Source organism: Mesocricetus auratus, unplaced genomic scaffold (genome assembly GCF_017639785.1).
Source record: "Mesocricetus auratus isolate SY011 unplaced genomic scaffold, BCM_Maur_2.0 Super-Scaffold_100021, whole genome shotgun sequence".
In the NCBI taxonomy this organism is placed as follows: domain Eukaryota; kingdom Metazoa; phylum Chordata; class Mammalia; order Rodentia; family Cricetidae; genus Mesocricetus; species Mesocricetus auratus.
Window position 1 is genome coordinate 16509256 of NW_024429202.1, and position 19134 is coordinate 16528389.

Consider the following 19134-nt stretch of genomic DNA (forward strand, 5'->3'; position numbering starts at 1 on the left):
AAATTAAAAATGTCACAGGAGTGGGAGAAACAGATAGATGATCAGGGCTGCTCTCAGCTGAACTCTCATGGAGGTGCCAAGTTTCTCTTTGGCCTTTTTTTTCTTCGTTTTTCCATTTCGTCATAAATTGATTTGTTGGCTTTTCTATTGACCTTATTTTATTATTATTCCTTAGGAGCCTGTTTCTTTTCTAGTGAAAGATGGGAAGGGTATGGATCCGGATGGGAGGGGCCACAGGGAGGAACTGGGAGAAATGGGGAGGGAACCTTAATCAGAGTATGTTATTTGAAAAACCATCTATTATACAAAAGAAAAAAAAGAGAGAAAGAGAAGCTGAGGCAATGCTTAAAGTGATTGGGAGCAGAAGACAACGTCATCTGTACCTGTTTCCACCTCTAACAGGTCACAGTGTACTTCACAATGCTCTCTTGCGAGACTGTTCCACCCAGGGACCAGTTTGCTTCAGTTAACCTAAAGTCATGATAATCTCACAGCGATGTGTTTCAGAATTCATGGCATCACTGAAATGTCACATTTCTGTTTGGAGATTATTAGCTTCCAAATGTCAAGATTTGGGGGTATTGCCAAGTATTGAGTATTTGCCTAACAATCCCAAGACCTTGGATTTCATTAAAAGTAGTTAAAGAACAGGAGGACAGGAGGAGGGAGGAGGGAGAAGGGAGGATGAAAGAGTGAGGAGGAAGGGGTGGAAAGCAGAGAAATAGAGGAGAAAGCATTTACAGAGTGAACTAATTCACCTCAGCAAATAGTCAACTCAGAGCTCCTGCAGTAACTACAGTTAATGTGACATAGAACACACAGGTCAACTCCCTTGTGACCAGCATCCAACAATTTGCCTAAAAGTTAGTCTTGTAACTTAGATTCCTATGAAAGGCAATCAATTACTTTAATCATAAACAAAGAAAACCACACATATTAGAAGCTAGAATTTTCAGAGGAGCCAAGAATGAAGGATGGAAAGGCATGTATTCACTGCTAGCAACTACCTGGGAGTATTCCACACTTCGATTTCTTCCTCACAGTCCAATTACTGATTTGCTGTGTTCCCTCTCTTCACACTGTTTGAGCCTCCCTAGACGTTGTATCGTGTCCTTCTAAAGGATCAATATTTCTGTGGGTCACAAGATTCCAGCTACAATTCCCTGTCTCCATTTTAACCAGTCCTTTGACATCTCTCTTCCTAATTTCATATTTCAACTCTGTAATAAGGAAATGCCTTTGTTTTTGCTGACCACTATTTATTCCTGAAGCTAGAATTCAAAGTGTTATGAGTTTATGGACTGAATAAATCACTGAACTGTACAGGTTTTGTTTCACTGATGTCTTCCATCACCTACTCTTGGATATTTTGATGCATCGTATCGTCCAAACTGCTTTCTTTTCCTTTTTTTTTTTTTGCTATTGAAAGATTTATGTATTCATAATGTATTCAGTGTTCTCTCTGCATGTATGCCTGCATGCCAGAATTTGGCACCAGATCTCCTTACAGATGGTTGTGAGCAACCATGTGGTGCTGGGAATTGAACTCAGGACCTCTGGAAGAGCAGCAGTGCTCTTAACCTCTGAGCCATCTCTCTAGCCAGCCTCCAAGCTGATTTCCATTCTCCATTCAAGAATAGGTACTTAAGACTAAAAAATTATTTTCAAGTTTTATATTTTTCCTCATATTTTCCCATTTCTAACTTACACCAAGTTCTGTCTATTGATTTAGCTCAGGAAGGCTTGACTATTGAGTATTTTCAAATTTCAAATGCTCTATTCATGCTTCTGTTTTTACCATGCCTGAAATATATCTGATATTGAACACACTCATTCACCTGTGTTTCCGTTCATGCTTTTAAGGATTCTCAGTCTAATGGACACCTATTCACTATCACTATATTACTATGATTTTCTAGGTATATCTGTAGATGGGTCAAAAGAAGCATCAATATGTTTTACCTAAAGGTACCATACCTTTAAAATTAGGAAAACTGCAAAGCATCAATAATTCCTTATTCTTTTTTTAAACAAACACAGCAAATAAGTACAGCTGTAAAAACCAAGAATCTTAGATTATCCTTTGTATAAAATAAGACTTTTCAAGTAGCTTCAAGTAGCTGATATTATTCAGCTATCTAGTACACACTCAAATTATTTACACTTTCCCAGTTACAATTCACTAGAAACATTCAATGTCATCACAGAAACAAGGCATCAAAGTTCTAACACATGTATAAGAGTGAATATGTGTTTAGTCCTCAATGGAAATGAGATTCCCCATGAAGAAAAACCACGTTGGCTTGTTTTTTAACACCTACGGTAGAACACACAGTGATATTGTTTCATTTCTTCAGCCACTTTTCTCACAGAGTAGTAGATTCATTTTCACGAGACACTTCAAGCATCACAATCTGTGTCTGTACACTGGCAAGTTAAAGGAGGGGCAGGCCACTCCCGGGTCTACATAAAAAGGAAGATGGCAGCACAGCACAACACCGAGCCTACCTGTCTGCATCGGAGGCTGTGCCTTTCCTAGTCTGTTTTGGGATGCTAGATCTTTCAGACTTTCTGGAGTGCCTGTGGGAATGAAATGTTAAAGAAATACAAAACAGATGATGAATAAAGCTACAGTCACATCAAACAATGAAAAAATAAATAAAAGACATGAACAATGACAACTTAGCTTACCTAAATGGTTTTCTCAGTCAATACTTTCACAATTAAGAAAATAAATAAATACAATATGGAAATCAGGATGAATGCTGGGTGAAAGACAAAGTGACTGACAGGAGACAGGAGAAGCTGACATCTCATTAGTTTAAATGAGTACATGTACAGCAATGATTTGGTGGGTGCTCAGTAACTTAATTTCTGCCAATGAATTTAAAAAAAGTGATGAAATCTATGATGATCAATGTTACAATGGTAATGATTTAGGTGCTGATAGACCACACAGGGGTAAGTGACAATTTATTTTGAAGCTTTTAAACTTTGTGCTCTAGAGTATTTTTGTTTTCCATCACTAATGTATGAAGAGGAAAACCAGGAAAGATGTTGACAGAAGTAAAAGCATTTAATCCAACCATGAGAATTGCTATTTAATTGATAATAAAGATGCCAAGGTAAGTAGGGAGAAATACAAAAGCTGGCTACACCTGATAAAACAGAGAATAAAGCCTCTAATTTTACTTTCAAAAAGTAAACATAACACTCAACATGTGGAAATTAAGGTGTTTTTCCTCCTAAAAGCAACATACATAGAGACCACGAAAGATAAAGAGATGTTCCTTAATGTACTTACATATACCTATTTAGCCTAAACGCCTGAACTATCATGTGATCAAAATCACTAAAATGTATGGGCATTTATAACTTATATCTGTATATAAAACTTAGGACAATTACGTATTTAAGGTGTATAACATGATAAAGTGTGTAATATGAATATAAGACACACATATGTTTAAATGGTTATTGCAACTAAGTCAAACATTTTGCATACTTACAACACTACACATTTTAAACAAATAATATAAAGGATCATGGCCTACAAACACTTAACTTTTCAAAAACTGTAAGAATATGTACTTTTGTGTTACTGTTGAATCTTTATAATTTATGCCAATTACACTATCTAAAGAACTTTCTTTAGGAAAATATTGTCATACATCTTTTCATACTTAGATTTACAGGCATCTTAAATTAAGTGCCTCCTGGACACTAGAACCATGCAGCAAAGCACCACCAGGTCTTCCTCAAGTGTCCACACTTCCTCGCTCATTTCTCAACCTTCCTCCACTTCTGCCAGCTGTAGTCATACCCTCTTACTTCTCCAATACAGGTGTGCGTTCTTAAGCTAGAAGAATACAGCACATGCCTGTATTAAGTTGTCTGGGTTACGTTGACTAGGAACTAACGCTTGTTTCTGAAATAGAGGAAATTCCAGAAGCCACAACACAGAATGAAGTGAAGGGTAGGAAAGGGAGAGGTGGAGTTTTTTTAAAAAAAGCTTGAAGGACATGAGATCAAAGAAAATGCAATGTGTGACGTATGGACAAGTTTGTGTGTGGTCCCAACAGTGATCGGGACAGTAGTGGCCTGGAGGAAAAAAATCCTTCCTTTTCTCATCTTCAAGGGAAAAAAAAGATGATGATTGAGTTTCAGGAAGACCAATGGGTTCATTCATCGTCTGTTTTTCTGCTCACCACAACTTCTGTTCATTTAACACACTTGTTGAGCATCTTTATGTGGGAGGCACTGTTAGGTGTCTGGAGCTATGATCAGTTACATAAAACTCTCTGTCTTTAACACCGACATTGTCACTAGTGAAAAGTAAAAGCAGAACAGCAGCAAAGTGATAAATAACAACACAGAGAAGTAAAAATGGGTGAAGAAGATTGGAAACTGGGGTGCAATTGGGGATGAGGGGAAAGTACAGTTTATTTTTTAGGGTTTTATTTTTTGTAAGATTTAAAAAAAAAACTTGAATTAGAAACAAGCTTGCTTCACATGTCAATCCCAGCTCCCTGATTTTTAACTGCATGTAGCTTACTCAAGAAAGGACATCTGAGATGGTGACATTTTACCAAAACATAAGGTGTGTGTGTGTGTGTGTGTGTGTGTGTGTGCACATGCACATAACATATTTCTTGCATATAACATATCCCAAGCAAAAGAAGCAGAAAGTGGAAAGCTGTTATGTCTTAAGAGAGGTATGAACTGGGTTAGCTGAAGCTGAGAAAAGCAGCCATCACATCAGGCTTTAAAAGTGATTTGTAAGATGGGAAGAGCAGGGATGCAGCTGCAGGACATGGTAAAACTGTGTACACACTTTTCTGCTGGCTTAAAATAAAAAGGTATATAGGCATCTATTAGAAATTTCCCTGTCCTTCATAAAAATGTGCTAAGTTTTCTAGGGTTAATTGAGATTATACTTTATCTGTGAATTTCTCCAACTCTTCCTTCCCTTCTCATGTCCGACTACTTAATGGTGTCACATAGCAGATTGGTTACCATGCCAGCTAGACTGGCAATATTAAGGATATATGATATTTACGAAGACCTTTGGCACTCATCTGGCCTTTCTTCTTTTATTATGTCATCTAATCTGTCCAATCACTTTAGGTGTAGTATTAAATGAGAGTAACATGTATTTACCAACAAACAGTGACTCTCAGGAATTTATAATGGTATACTATTTACAGTCAACACTACATAATGTTACAACCAATCACAGGCCCACACATCTCCTTTCCTGTCGTTTCTGTTTTAACCTTTCTGCTAAGGAGGTTTCTTTTTCTCTTAAAAAGCCATTATAATTTTTGTGAAAGTCTTCTAATGTCTTTAAATTCTTGTAAGTGATTGAGAATATCCTCAAATAGAGCAAAATGGTGCACTTTTAATGCAAAAGTCACTGTAAAGGAGAAATAGTAATGGAAATAGAAAATTCTAATGTCATTTGCAATATTCATAGCTATGGATATTGCTTACCTAATCACACCTCTCAATGATGTAAATCGAGGATTATTATAAGTACAATATAAATGTTATTAATATTGTATACAGTCAAAATTATTGGTCAGGTGATCACAAAATAGGTTACAGGGAAATGAACTGCTTCATGTTGTACATCAATAACCTCAAGGTTCTACTGTAAGATTTTTGGTCTAGTTAGGTTTTCACCGTAACATTACTCATTCAAAAATGCTTCATATTTGTTGAATGCTTTGTTTGAGAAATGCTGCTATAATGACAAAATTTTTCATGATTAATTGCAGCAACAAATGTGGGGCTACAATTGGGAGTAGATGTTGAGGAGAAGGAGAAATTTTTATTAATATTATTAGTAATACTTTGATAGATCAGGAAGTATGCTATATTTAAACAAGAGTAAAAATAGATGATAATATACCCTATTTATCTGAAATATAGAAGAGACTTAACATCTTCACTGTAGAAATAATGTTTGAGGGAACAGTTATGTTAACCTTGATTTAAGCATAATGTATACATGTAAACAAAATATTGCATGGTACCCAAAATACATGTACAATGTTTATTGTTTATGCCTTTATATATAGTTAAGATTATAAAATGCCATTTGTATATTTTAGTGGAATTCGACAGTCAAAATTTACACTGAGCAAAAAAATACCCTGAAAATATAATCTGCTTTATATCAAATACACATGTAATGATTCAGTTGTATTGTTTTCTGGGCTTCAGTAAAACAGAAAGTTCCAGAAATAAAGCTTACTTCTACTTTATTAATGCTTTATGCATGGGGAATTATCACTTATGTTATGACAGTATGTTTTGTCATAATGGGGCCATGTGGTTCAATCTTAGATTCTACAGAAGATGAGAATTCAGATACTCCATTTACAACTAGCAAAACTTGCAAATGGAAACAATGCTAGAAAATTTCATGAGACTTAGCTCATGTACCACAGGCCTTAATTAGCTGGTACAACCATCACGTTTTCATGAGTTTCAGCTTTATGAAAAATTCTAGTAATCTTTATCACTATTTCATTATTTATAATATTCCCATGTATCAAAATTACAAATATTTAAAATTCAAAATTTTCCTGGATTTCAGGCTTAATGTTTAATTTGGTCGTATAGTCACTCCTACATATAAAACCCTATAACCATATGCAGAGATTAAGTTATTTAAAAGCTCTAAAGGCACATCCAAATGTAAAGTACATGTTTATTTTATCATTGAACTGAAACAAAAGCTGTAATTAGAAAACTAGACCTAGCTCTAATCGAATTTGAAATTGTGACATTTCATTTGAGTATTATTTTTATTTACATTAATTTTAGCAGCCACAAGATTGGAAATAATTAACATCTATTAAATGTCCCTCTTTTTAAATTTTAATTGATTGAATTACCTGATGCTATGAGTAAGTAAACATTTTCTGACATCACAAAACTCTTATATACATGTAATATATATAATAAAATGTTACAAATAGTTTAAAACAGAATTGTTAAACTGGTAATATATTTTAATAATATTTATTAGAAATTTGACATAATATAGTATGTCTTGGTTTAGGAGAAAATATAGCATAAATCTACCAGTAAATATATTCATTATATAGAATAGCGATGGCATATGAATAAGTCTCTGTGTTCAGAATGATTATGTTGTCCATGGATTTCTATGGTTATGTTATTTGAAAGTGGAATGCCTATCTCTACCATCTTACTTACTCATTAATTTGAAAAGAGATAATAAATTCAAGCAAGATTAACATGAAAGTAAAATCCATTCACCCTACTGGAGGTCGATAATTTTATGTGTGTTTGTGTAACCATTGCACACACTAGAATTTTAGTGACTGACACATCTTTTTAACTTTTTGAAACACAAAGGAAAGTAGGTAGAGACTAATGGCAGCACACTTTGTTGGTGAGTAACTGCATACTAGCTCTGCCTAGCAACCGACATGTTGTGTGAGTCAAAATGGCAAGGATTTGCTGATTCCATCAAAATAGTCAATAGAGAAAGAGAATTTTAAATCGAATAAAATCACTTGATATGATCACTGAGGTCATTTTGCAGAGAAGTAAAAGGTGTCAGGTTAAAAAAAACAAAAGAAAAATGGCTATGTAAAAAAATTCAACTGATGCCAAGTTCAGTGTTTTCAATTTTGTCAAATGTTTTCAGTACTTTCAAAGTATCAGTACAAGTTCCAGTACATTCAAAGTACCAGATATACCAATGTGAAACCATTCCAATACGAATCTTGGAACCACTAACTTAATGAAACCTCCAGGAGATCTTTACAATTGTAAAGTCAGAAATATTCCTTCAGAGTTCAAACTAGTTTGTTTTTCATTTTAAATATTGCAAGATCCAGAAAGAAAATTTAGACCTAAATAAATTCATCTGAATGCTCAATCTAAGTAAGTATGTGGTACCACCCGAGAAGGCATACAGAATGCCTCTTGTTGACACTGATTTATGCAAATATGGTTCGTTTAAAAGTTGCTTGTGTATATGTCCACACATTGATGTTTATGTTGACATTTGTGCTGTGGGGAAGATGGGGGTGGTAAAGAAATGTTTTATGACCCTGGTAAGACATCTTGTCCCAAATGTATAAGTCATTACTGAATTAGGAGTATTTTTAGCTACCAATGTTAAAGATGAACTAATGTCCATGACCACGTTATTCATTTTACTTAAATCTAATGTTACACTGATTTTATTTAGACACTGGTAGGATGCACAAGATGATAAAGTTACACTTATATGAGGTGGTATGTGCACATGAAGCTTGGCCAAGAGGTAGACACGAATGCATACAAATCTATTATCAGCTAAAGGTAATGCCTCTCTCATTTTTATGAGCACACACTATTCTTACAGCTGAATAGTTTGTTATAAACTATTTTTATTTTCCATAATAGTGGATAATATTTGAATTATTTAAGTTCATTTCTTACAGTTAACTGTAGGGACTATTTATGAATACACAACAGAAGCAAAAACAAAGTTCAAATTCTGTAAAGTTCATTTCTGTTCCAAACATCTGTCTTGCATCTACATATATAGAAATTAGGGAATCTATTTAATGAATTCATAAGTAGTAAATTGGAAGTAATGAGATCTTGTATATGCTAAGATCTGAGCTATACTTTTGTGTATTCTCCTTACAAATGCCAACTCAAGCACATTTATACTCATTATAATTTGAGTAAAGTTCAGACATTACTTTAGATTAAATCACATACATTCAATGACTTTTATTCTAAATGGCAATTCTCAAGTACTTCAGGGACAGCACCCTGGATGTCTTAATCACTGACCTGACTTCACCCATCAAAGTACAGTGTATACTGCAACAGAATTTGTTGAGTGGGTGAGCAGCAATGCAGATCTACAACTTTCAATTTACTTCTAGGATTATAGTACATTCTTATTTAAAATGACCTTGCTCATATGTAGAATGGAAGATTTACCAGTTCTTCTAGTTTCAATCCTAGTAATGGAACAGTAGCATGGAAGTTAATTTCGAGTTTTAAATCATATTAAGAGGTGAATGTTTTAGGATTCATCATGCGAAAAACAAATTGGAACCCTTATAAAATATCAGTTTATATTTTTCTCATCGTTGTTAGATGATACAAAATTGTCTTATGCAATTTAGATGTTCTATCTACTAAATTGTGGAGATGTCCTGATTGTTCACATATACAGAAAATAAACATTACCCCTTTGATAAGGCGATAATTACTAAGTGACATACATACATACCTAACTAATGAAAAAGAATAAATATTCTCATAAAACTATCTCTGTTGTTTGCTGCCTTTCAGAGTGCATCTGTTTCATAAATATTACAAATAGGTTCACTGAATTTCAGCTAAAGAGAGCTGTCTCACTCATCCCAAGACTTCTGTGACAATTCATAAGAGAACACTGGAATATTGAAATGATATGTATGTTTATATTTTACACATCACGAAACAGGAGAACAGTAGCAATAGAAAGAACATACTGTGACACCTTCACAGATCAGCATGGCGTGCGTTCAATGTAGAGAGGTTTTGTTTAACCTCTCTACATTCCTAGTTGACTGACCCTAGCTCTTGGCAATAATTTAATTATTTAAACACAATACATAAAGTACAAGAACCAGATGTTCTTCTTTACACCATGTTTGAAATACATCCCAAAGCTTACAAGTCCCTCTCAGCAAGTATACACAGTAACAAAGCAAAATAGCTGAGATTACACTAGCAAGCGATGGAACCAATGATATTTTCTGTGGCACAGGCTTAATACATTCTGATTCACCTAAAAGTTTTTTTCATTCCTATGTAGACCTAAGTGATTTTTAAATGTTTCTAAAAATTAAGAATCCTTAAATTAAAACATATCAAAAGAGATCTCTTCACTGGATACTGAAGGTATTTAAATACCATCATTTTCTATGCCTTCCTTGTTCCCATAAAATATTTTGAGGTGGTCTCTCAGATTTGTGTGCAATCACTGGAAGAATCACTCGTCTGACTCTGGCTCTTGAATGGAAGCATGTCATAATCAATATCCCCCTCCTTTTCATTCATTCTTTGACCTATGAGCTTCTAAAGCCACTTGTCTGTGAGGACGTGACTAGTACCTGTCATTCTCCGGAGATGCATGCTGGATTTGAATCCTGGGGCTAGGAGGTCGCCTCCTATTTAGGGAGGGGGACAATCTACCCCTGTGTGCCCAGTGAACAAGACAGGAGAAAAACAGGACATTTAGTAACTCTTAAAATAAAAGAATATACGGAACAGTAGGACTGGAACAATGCCCCCAAAAGTCAACATGTTCATTCTTTGTTCTATATCCAGATAAACTTAGATAAGTTATCATAATATGAGAATGTGAAATCTGAAACCTTCCAAGCGAGTTGAGAATGTTTTGGAAAATTTTGTAACCTATCTATTAAGTGTTTCATTTTAAGAAATATGTCTATGTATCTCCATGTCTATGCAAAAATAAATGCTAACGTGGTCAACTTTGGAAAGATGCATGTTTAAGGAAATCACTTATGTTTATGTAAGTTGAATGAGTCACACATACTGACATCAGCCCTTGAAATTACAAGTGACAAGATGAAGTGTGCAAATTTAATTGAAAGGAACAAATTATATGTAAAATAATATAAATGCCACTCAGTATAAAAAACATAACATGAAGAAATAATGCATAGGAAGGCTACCAATGGTGTTTTTAACAAATTATCTTGTAGACAACTATAGGGCCAATTACCAACAAATTAAAGTGGGAAATATGAACAAAAGAAATGGGATATTAAAAGTTTTGCAAATCTGTATTTACAAATGTGTCTTCCAGTTCATCAAACATTTTCATGTTTTTCAGCATTTATAATATTTTATAAATAATAATATCAACAAAATCTTCTTTATTTTTAGTGATCAAGATTCAGGTTGTGAATACCCAATACAATCTAGTTAAATGATTAAAGAAATAAAACTAAACAGGTCAGGCTTGGACGCTTCATATACTAAGTCTGATCCCAATATTATAGCCAGAGCATGCCTCTGGGTATTGGTTTTCTCATAAGCATTAAGTAGCCAGTTTGAAAGATTTTATAACTATGGATAGGACATGAAGGTAGTGGTTGAATTTGAAGAAATTTACATTCTTGCTGCTAAACTTGCCTTTTTTTGGTTGATTTGACAATTTGAACACAAGAAGCAAGGGGGGTCAATGTCTGACTGGCACATTTGAGATCTGCAGTCACTAGTTACTAAAAACCTCCCAGACATCTTCCTTCCATCAGACTTAGACAAAACTCAGCAATATTCAATTGGACCGGTAAAACAAAAGGTCATGAACTGAAGAAAAAACTATGTGCCATTTGCTCTTTAATTTGGAAGTGATTATTATATTTATAATACATTGGGTTAATTCTAATTACATAATCACTTTGTTGTTCATAAAACTGGTGAATTCATTCTGAATTTATTTTTACTAAACCTGTTTAACAATCCAAAATTTTCTCAATTCCATCAAACCTCCAGTTTCTTTTTGTCTAGTCTCTGCTTGACAATTCCTTTGACAAAAATTCACTCGGGAATCACTGGAAACTGAGATTAGATTGATATAAAATGTAAGTGAGCTACACAAACTCTTTATGTTTTTTATGATGAGGACACTGTCTATCTGAATAAAAGTGTATGTAGCTTTTAAAGCAAGGTAAATTTCAGGACATCCCTTCTTGCTTGGAATTTCCAAGTAATGGAAATTTACCCTTTTAGAACAATAAGGATTACATTTATAGATATCTAGTATCCCAGAAAAAGTGTTGGCATATAGTTCTTTTATTTATTTTTGCTTCCTTGCATATCAAGGAAGCATAACTTCTTGCTCACGGGTCAGTTTGGGGTAGGAGGAAAGCTGGAGGGTCATACCTAACTTGAAGTCCCTATAAAAACATTTAGAGAACATATAGATGATAAAACATTAAATCACATATATTTGTTGAATGATACATTCTAGAGCTACTGTAGATTTTAAAAGTAAAGATTCCTATTTTCTAATACTGGACAAAGTCTTCAGAAGATGTAGCATAGTATTTATCAGCAATGTGAGATCCTGGACCTTGTGGTCAACTGCACTCATATTTCAGTTTCTTCATTTGTAAGATGAACTTAGAAATACTCCTTTACTCAGAATATTTATTTCAAGGAATATAGAACATATGTGAAGAAGTTCTCATTCTATAGAGACTGGCACTCAGTGAGCTAACAAAAATGTGATCTACTTAGTAATATGATTGTGTACATTCTAACATAATGTGATTGTATATATTCTCACACTATGTTACCTAAAGTAAGAGTTCAAAGACAGGAGTGTTTCAGGTGTTGCAGTGTGTAAGCAAGATCTCAGCAGAGGCAGTCTGTGTGTTTTCAAAAATGTTCTTTTCAATTTTCTGGCTTTGTTTCCTAGATCAAATAATGTAAGCTACTGTAAGAAACAAGAACAATTTCTATGACTATGGTATTTCTACCTATACATACTTGTATTACAGCATCTGATGATAACTGGAAACATAAAAATGGAGTTAGCAGTTTCTTCCAATGTAAAAATTTTAACTTGGAAGGATTCTGAGTGACCTTGCTTCTGGAGGCAGAATTCCAGTCCTTGTTTTTATTTAAACATAAAAGTAAAGAGGAAAAATGAAGGGAAATAACATAATCATGACACATGCAGTAAAAAGCTGTGATGGAAAAAAGGTGTATATTTGGAACAAGCAACTGTGAATGCAAACTTTCAAGAGGCAACTTTGAACAAGTACTTAGCACAGCACATGACTTCTCAATTCTCAACGTCCTTCTCAATATGCTGATATGTAGAATCATCACAAAACATTGCTTTTCCCACTAAGTTTCTGAATACAGTAAGAGCAGAGTCACTGTATACCCATATGTTAACCCCCAGACTAATATTATCTTTCAATGTCACATATTTGCAAGTTTTAGATATACTAGTACGTTTTTGTCTTTCTACTTTTGTGGGAAAACAATTAAGATCTGTTTCTGCTTGCCTCTCCTATTCTCATGTTCTAAGAAACAAGTCTCAAATTTTAGTTTCAAGTCATAAAATAATGTTTTCCAATTTTAGATTTCAAATATCAAATTGAAGTAAACAAGCCTCTTCTTGGTTTTCTTTTCAGATAACCTACTTAAATTAGCTTCATGTTTTAGAAATTGTTAGTACATTTCACAAGGTATTCTAAATTCACCAATGTAGGAGCATGTACTTGTGAAACAAATATTGTATATTATTATTGTGGATACAAAAGGTCAGGATTCCCATTTTCTAACAGTCTAGAATAGATTTCAGCAGACATAACATGGAATTAACAAGCAGTATAAGATCTTGGATTTTGTGGTCAAGTACACCCTCCAGCTATAGCTCCTTCTCCAAGTATTTCTTTATTGATCTAGGAGTCAGTAAGTACAAAAGATTCTAGGCTTAGTGACCACTTTAAAAACAATGAGTATCTTATTTATGGATGGACTGATGAATACATAAGGGGACTCCACAATGTGATATAAAAGGAATTACACTTAATAGACTTCTACAAAAATTAAATTGTTGTTAACATATGGCTTTTTTCTTCTCTGGCAATAGTATATAGTATAAAAATGTGTGGACTAGTATATTATTAGCACACATACTTGTATGCATACACAACTTCCATTTGTACATATTTCTAATCAGAGTATGCCAAAATACCTTAATTATCTATAAATAGAAGGATATAGAGATGTAAATCATTCATATCATAAATAACATGTCAAAATAATTTCTGATATATTTAAACAGAATCCAAAGCCAAGTGAATTAACTGATTTATCAAGTATGTATTTTCATGGTGAATTATAATTATTCATAACCTTCCAAAACTATTTTTCTAAGCTTGATTTAAACTAAATTTCATTTTAATTGACACATATATTTTCAATATAAAAATAAGAATTATGATGATTTATAAATGTCATGGCAATTAATAGTGCTTGACTGACTTTTTGATAGGAATTTCCTTTCCTTTGGACTTAATTCAAGCAACTCCTATCTTCCATGTTAAAGTATCAGCTACCAGCAATTTAACCATTTCTCAATTCTACTTTTCTAACCAGGCTGGCTGCAAAAAGCAAACCTGCCAGCAAACAAACCTTCAAAACTGCTATTAATTATGGGACCTCATCTTGTAATATAACCATCATATGCTTTTATGAGTTGGTGAATTTCCGGCTTCTCCACTAGCAAACTCAACCCTATGGCTACAGTGTAAACTTACTCACAGCATTTATGGTAATAAGTTTAGATCACCCACATTTCTACCTCCTTGGGTCTAATTCACAACTGGAGCCGCATTTAGAGATAAAAGCAGAGAGTGTCAAGACCATTACCTCAAATGAAACACAAATTGAGAAAACAATGCTATTCACAGATATAAAAAGTACAAATATCATGGGCTTTCTTACCCCAGAGCTTTATAACATTATGGAAACAAGCAGTTTCTAGATAAAGACAGTAGTGGATGAATGGAAATATGACATACAGATTTAGATTTTGTTCTGGAGTTTTTATTGTTGGGCTCATTTCTCTCTTTCCTCCTTCCTTTTTCCCTTCCTTCCTTCATTTCCTTTAAGATAAGGTCTTACTATGTAACCCTGCTTGACTTGGAACTCACTTTGTAGACCAGGCTAGCCTCCAATTCAAGACATCTACCTGCCTCTGCCTCTGCCTCTCAAGTGCTGTGATTAATGCACACACCACCATATCTGGCCAGATTTAGTTTTCCAAGAAAAATGAAAACTATTATGTGGGCCCAGAAAATGGTAAACAGCTATGAATAGAAAAAAGAAATGAATTAGTGGGGGAGGGGACACTAAATGAAGAAGTCGTAGAAGATTTTGACCTAATCTTTTAAAAATGAAATAATTGTTAAGCTGACAACAGAAACCAAAGTTTATCTTAACCTTAATGGGAGAGTTGCAAGAGAAAACATAATACAGATTGCTATTAAACCATACTGGGGAGTTAATTTTGGATGGAAATGACTGAGAGCAGAACTGAAGATGAATTCAGTTCAGGTAGTTTAGTTTGATGGAATCAATAGTATTTTGTATTTTCAGTTTGATGGAATCAATAGCATTTTCCAGCTTTTTTTTTTTTTTTGGTTTTTCTAGACAGGGTTTCTCTGAATTTATTTGGAGGCTGTCCTGGAACTCATTCTGTAGACCAGGCTGGCCTTGAACTCACAAAGATCCTCCTGCCTCTGCCTCCCCAGTGCTTGGATTAAAGGCGTGACCCACCAACACCCAGCTTTTTCTGGTGTTTTGAATTAGGAACCGGAGAAGTACTCACAAATTAAATGGCTAGGTAGAAGCCCTGATTTGCTCTTCTTTTTGTTTGTTTGTGTTGAGAGACAGTCCCCTCTTCTAGAACTAACTGGTTGTGTAGCCTAGGCTGACTTCAGGTTCATCACCCATCAACTCCAGCCAAGCAAGTTCTGTCAGGAATGACAGGCCTATATGACTTCACCCAGTTAGTTGTATATCGCACTCATCAAATGTGAAGAACACATAGGACTCAAAGATGAAATAAAGAAGGTTAGCTGGACAGTTTAATGTACTGAGTGTCTGGACATCATTCAGAAATTTGGGTTCAGTTCTCAAGAAAGACAACTTGTCCTGGCTAAACGCAGGGGAGTATGTTTTCAAAGGTAGCGGAGTGAAATCTTTGATATGAATATAATTTGAGGGGAAGTACGAGTAAGAAATTGGGGAGATACATAGTGGCGATTTTTCCTCCTGAATAAACAAGGCAAAGAAACTTGCAGAAGGGACTATGTGTACCAGCCGTTTAAGAGGAGCTATTTAGGGAGTGCAGATTCAAGAGATTGGATAACACACAGTGAAATAAGGTTTAACGGTCAAAGCTACAGTGTAATCCATGAAGGGTACGTGACCAAGCAATTATGTAGGGTGAGGGGATGTTTACAAAATGCAGGTAGCAAGTACAAGACACTTTCATATGCTTGCAGTAAGGTAGTGACTGCCAAATCAGATCATAGGAGCACCCACATCCTGCAGGAAAAGTAAGCGCCCTCCCATCTCTCCAACCACCAATGTCTCTAGGTGTATAACACCCCTGTTCATTATTAAGCCCAGCAAAGAAAAAGTTAAGAGCCATCAGGGTAACTTCCACCCAATCAGGGAAGCAAGAGAGCTGGGTTTTGTGGGACAGTCAATGTACAATGGAGAGGCTTCTAACCAGACAGGACCCTCTTTCCACAAAGCACTCCTCTATGCAGGACTCTGGGGACTCAAAATGCCAGTGAGCCTGGGCTGAGACACCTAAAAGGGAGAACACACTGCTTTGCGTTCAAAAGCCTAGTAAATACTGCTGTTAGGTATGGGTCTGTTTGACAATTTCACCTTGTTTAATGTATCAATCATACATTGTCTTAAAATTAGGGCAGGTGCCTAAGGAAATGGTAGCTGGTATAAACAAAACTGTAAGTAGTAGCAGAGTGAGTCAGAATCTCAGCTGTTAAACTTTAAAACAGTATTCGGGAAGGCTGTGGAAATAATATTACTATCTTCAGAAAATGTGAAGAATTCTAAGAATGTGTTTGGCATTTCATCATATATGTGTTGTGATGTGTATGTGTACGGGTGTGAGTTGGAAATTAATGTTGCAAGGCTTTGAATCAATAAAAGGGAAGAAGAATTGGAAGGCTGCCATGGCTTCCTTTTTCTATGCTCCAGGCAACGTGAGAAGCATCCTGAAAAGTGAATGATGATCTCACTTTCCATACTGCTGCACCTGCTTCCGAATGGCTCACATGTATGCATGGCAGGGTCTTGTCTTTAGAATATCACTCACCTGCAGCTTTTAGCATTTGTGACTTCGTTGACAAACAACAACAAACCCTTATTTTCATAGCAGCCGAGTGACCTCATTGAATAGAGAAGCACTGATGATTCTATGCTCTCTAGATGTTTTAATGAAAAATTTCTTCTTATTCAACATGCAGGAGGATAGGTTTTCAATGCAACTTTTGCCTATTGCCAAAGGTGATTGCTATACTCAGACTTCACAACAATCTGTGTAATAATCATGATTAGCATTCTTGTATATAGACTGACCCCGTTTAATGGTATTATTTGAGAGATTTAAATTAATGGACACACAGACTTGTGAACTCTGTAGTTTCAGTGTCTCAAGGACACATATGTGAGACTAATGCTTTTTAATAAAGCAGCCAGAAGAATGGTGACAAGTCCAAATTATGGTGTGTTATAAATAAAAACGCATGAATTACCATGCAAAGAGGAATACACACCATCTCTCTCACAGCTAATACTGACATGTCATAATGCTATCTAATGCTAGGCTGGACAGTCTTGACTTTTTAGTATGGCTAACAGAGAAATTTGAAAACACATGCGTGACTTCAACTTTATTTTTATCAGGGAGTATTCATCTAAATATTGAAGATTTAAGGGTACTGTTACAGTCAGAAATTTTCATGAACCTGATTATTTCAAGACCTGTTTTAATATTTATCATGAATCAAATTGAAATAATAATATGAAATCTGATAAAATTTATTGATACTATCTCTGTAATTATTTAGGAGGTACGATAAATACGACAAAACAGTGAGATTATTTCACCTACAGTTTTGAAATAGTTTACAGCTGTTTCCACTAAAAGTGCTGAAACTAATGCAAGGAATGCAATGCAAGTTAATTTCATGCATGGGCTAGTTTTGTGTGTCAACATGACACAAAAACAGTTATCAGAGGAAGGAGTCTCAGCTGGAGAATTACCTTCTTGAGATCCAGCTGTAAGGCTTTTGCTCATTTAGTGATCAACTGGGGAGGGCCCAGCCCATAGTGAGTGGTGCCATCCCTGGGCTGGTGGTCCTGGAGTTCATAAGGAAGCAGGCTGAGCAAGCTAGGGGCAGCAAACCAGTAAGTAGTTCCCCTCCATGGCCTTTGTATCAGTTCCTGTTGGAGTTCCTGTCCTGACTTCCTTCTATGGTGAAAAGTATTGTGGAAGTGTAAGCCAACTAGACCATTGCCTTCCCAACTTGCTTTTTTGGTAATGGTGTTTAGGTGCAGCAATAGGAATCCTAACTATGACATTTCATTTTTCCTATTGTAAGTTCTATACTTATTAATAATGAAAAAAAGGTTTGTATAATATATCAAAGTAGTATAATATTCTGAAGTTTTTCTGTTTAATTCCAAGAAGCAAACATGGCATAGGCTAAAAAGATTAGTAATAAGAAAGCTTAAACTATGTCTGAAGAGGGCTATGTTAGTACAAGCAAATGTGTTTCTTCAGAATTTGTAGAAGTTGTTTCTAAATTTCCTCTGAATGACATCTAACTTAACAAGGACAGTGATTGTAATGAAGACTGTCAGTTACAGCTAAGTTTAATAATAAGGGAACAATTGATTCATTCACTTACAATTAGATGAGAATATGATCATTATTAATGGTTATATCTAGGTCAGAACTAGTATGTATTAATCAATCATACAAAAGGTTTAACAGAAATGATCTATGTGTATACACATTATATGTATTTACTTTTTGAAGGTCTCAGGAAATCTTTGATTTTTTTACAAAATATAATTTAACACAATTTATCTAAAAAGTGGGTTAATTTAAAAGTGCTAAAGATAAATCATTTACCTCAAAATAAGTTTTTGACTTTATGAAAAATTGTTGTGAGATCTATAGATGTTATTTATTGGCACAACTAATAGGGAACCAATATTCACCCTTCAAATAACTTACTAACCTATGGCCTTATCAGCATACCGAAGGCTCATTGAGTCACAGAAACAAGACAAGAGAACAGGAACAAAAGGAGAAGCAGCAGCCAGAAGCATTTACACGTTACATCAAACCATTTGCAACATTCATAGAAATATGCATATGTGTGCTTCACATACATCCACATACACATATCCCTACACTGATGCATACTAAGGGAAGGAAATGAGGACAGCAAGAAAGTGGGCGTGAGTGGATAAATTTATGAGACTCACACAAAA

General features: G+C 34.8%; 1 protein-coding gene across 50 annotated transcripts in view; it reads right to left on the bottom strand.

Annotated features, from left to right (window-relative positions):
• Rims1 (regulating synaptic membrane exocytosis 1) overlaps nt 1-19134 on the bottom strand; it is a 470293-nt gene that overhangs the window by 112321 nt on the left and 338838 nt on the right. For 17 of the 50 annotated variants that reach the window (XM_021228503.2, XM_021228500.2, XM_021228497.2 and 14 more), the window contains 2 exons: nt 10149-10232; nt 2509-2580 (listed from right to left, as the gene is read on the bottom strand). The exons of 19 other annotated variants lie outside the window; for them this stretch is intronic. In XM_021228503.2, the coding sequence (XP_021084162.2) occupies nt 2509-2580; nt 10149-10232 (156 nt within the window). The remainder of the gene's footprint in view (nt 1-2508; nt 2581-10148; nt 10233-19134) is intronic. 14 more of the 50 variants (XM_013115101.3, XM_021228510.2, XM_005072261.4 and 11 more) reach the window with 2 other exon arrangements.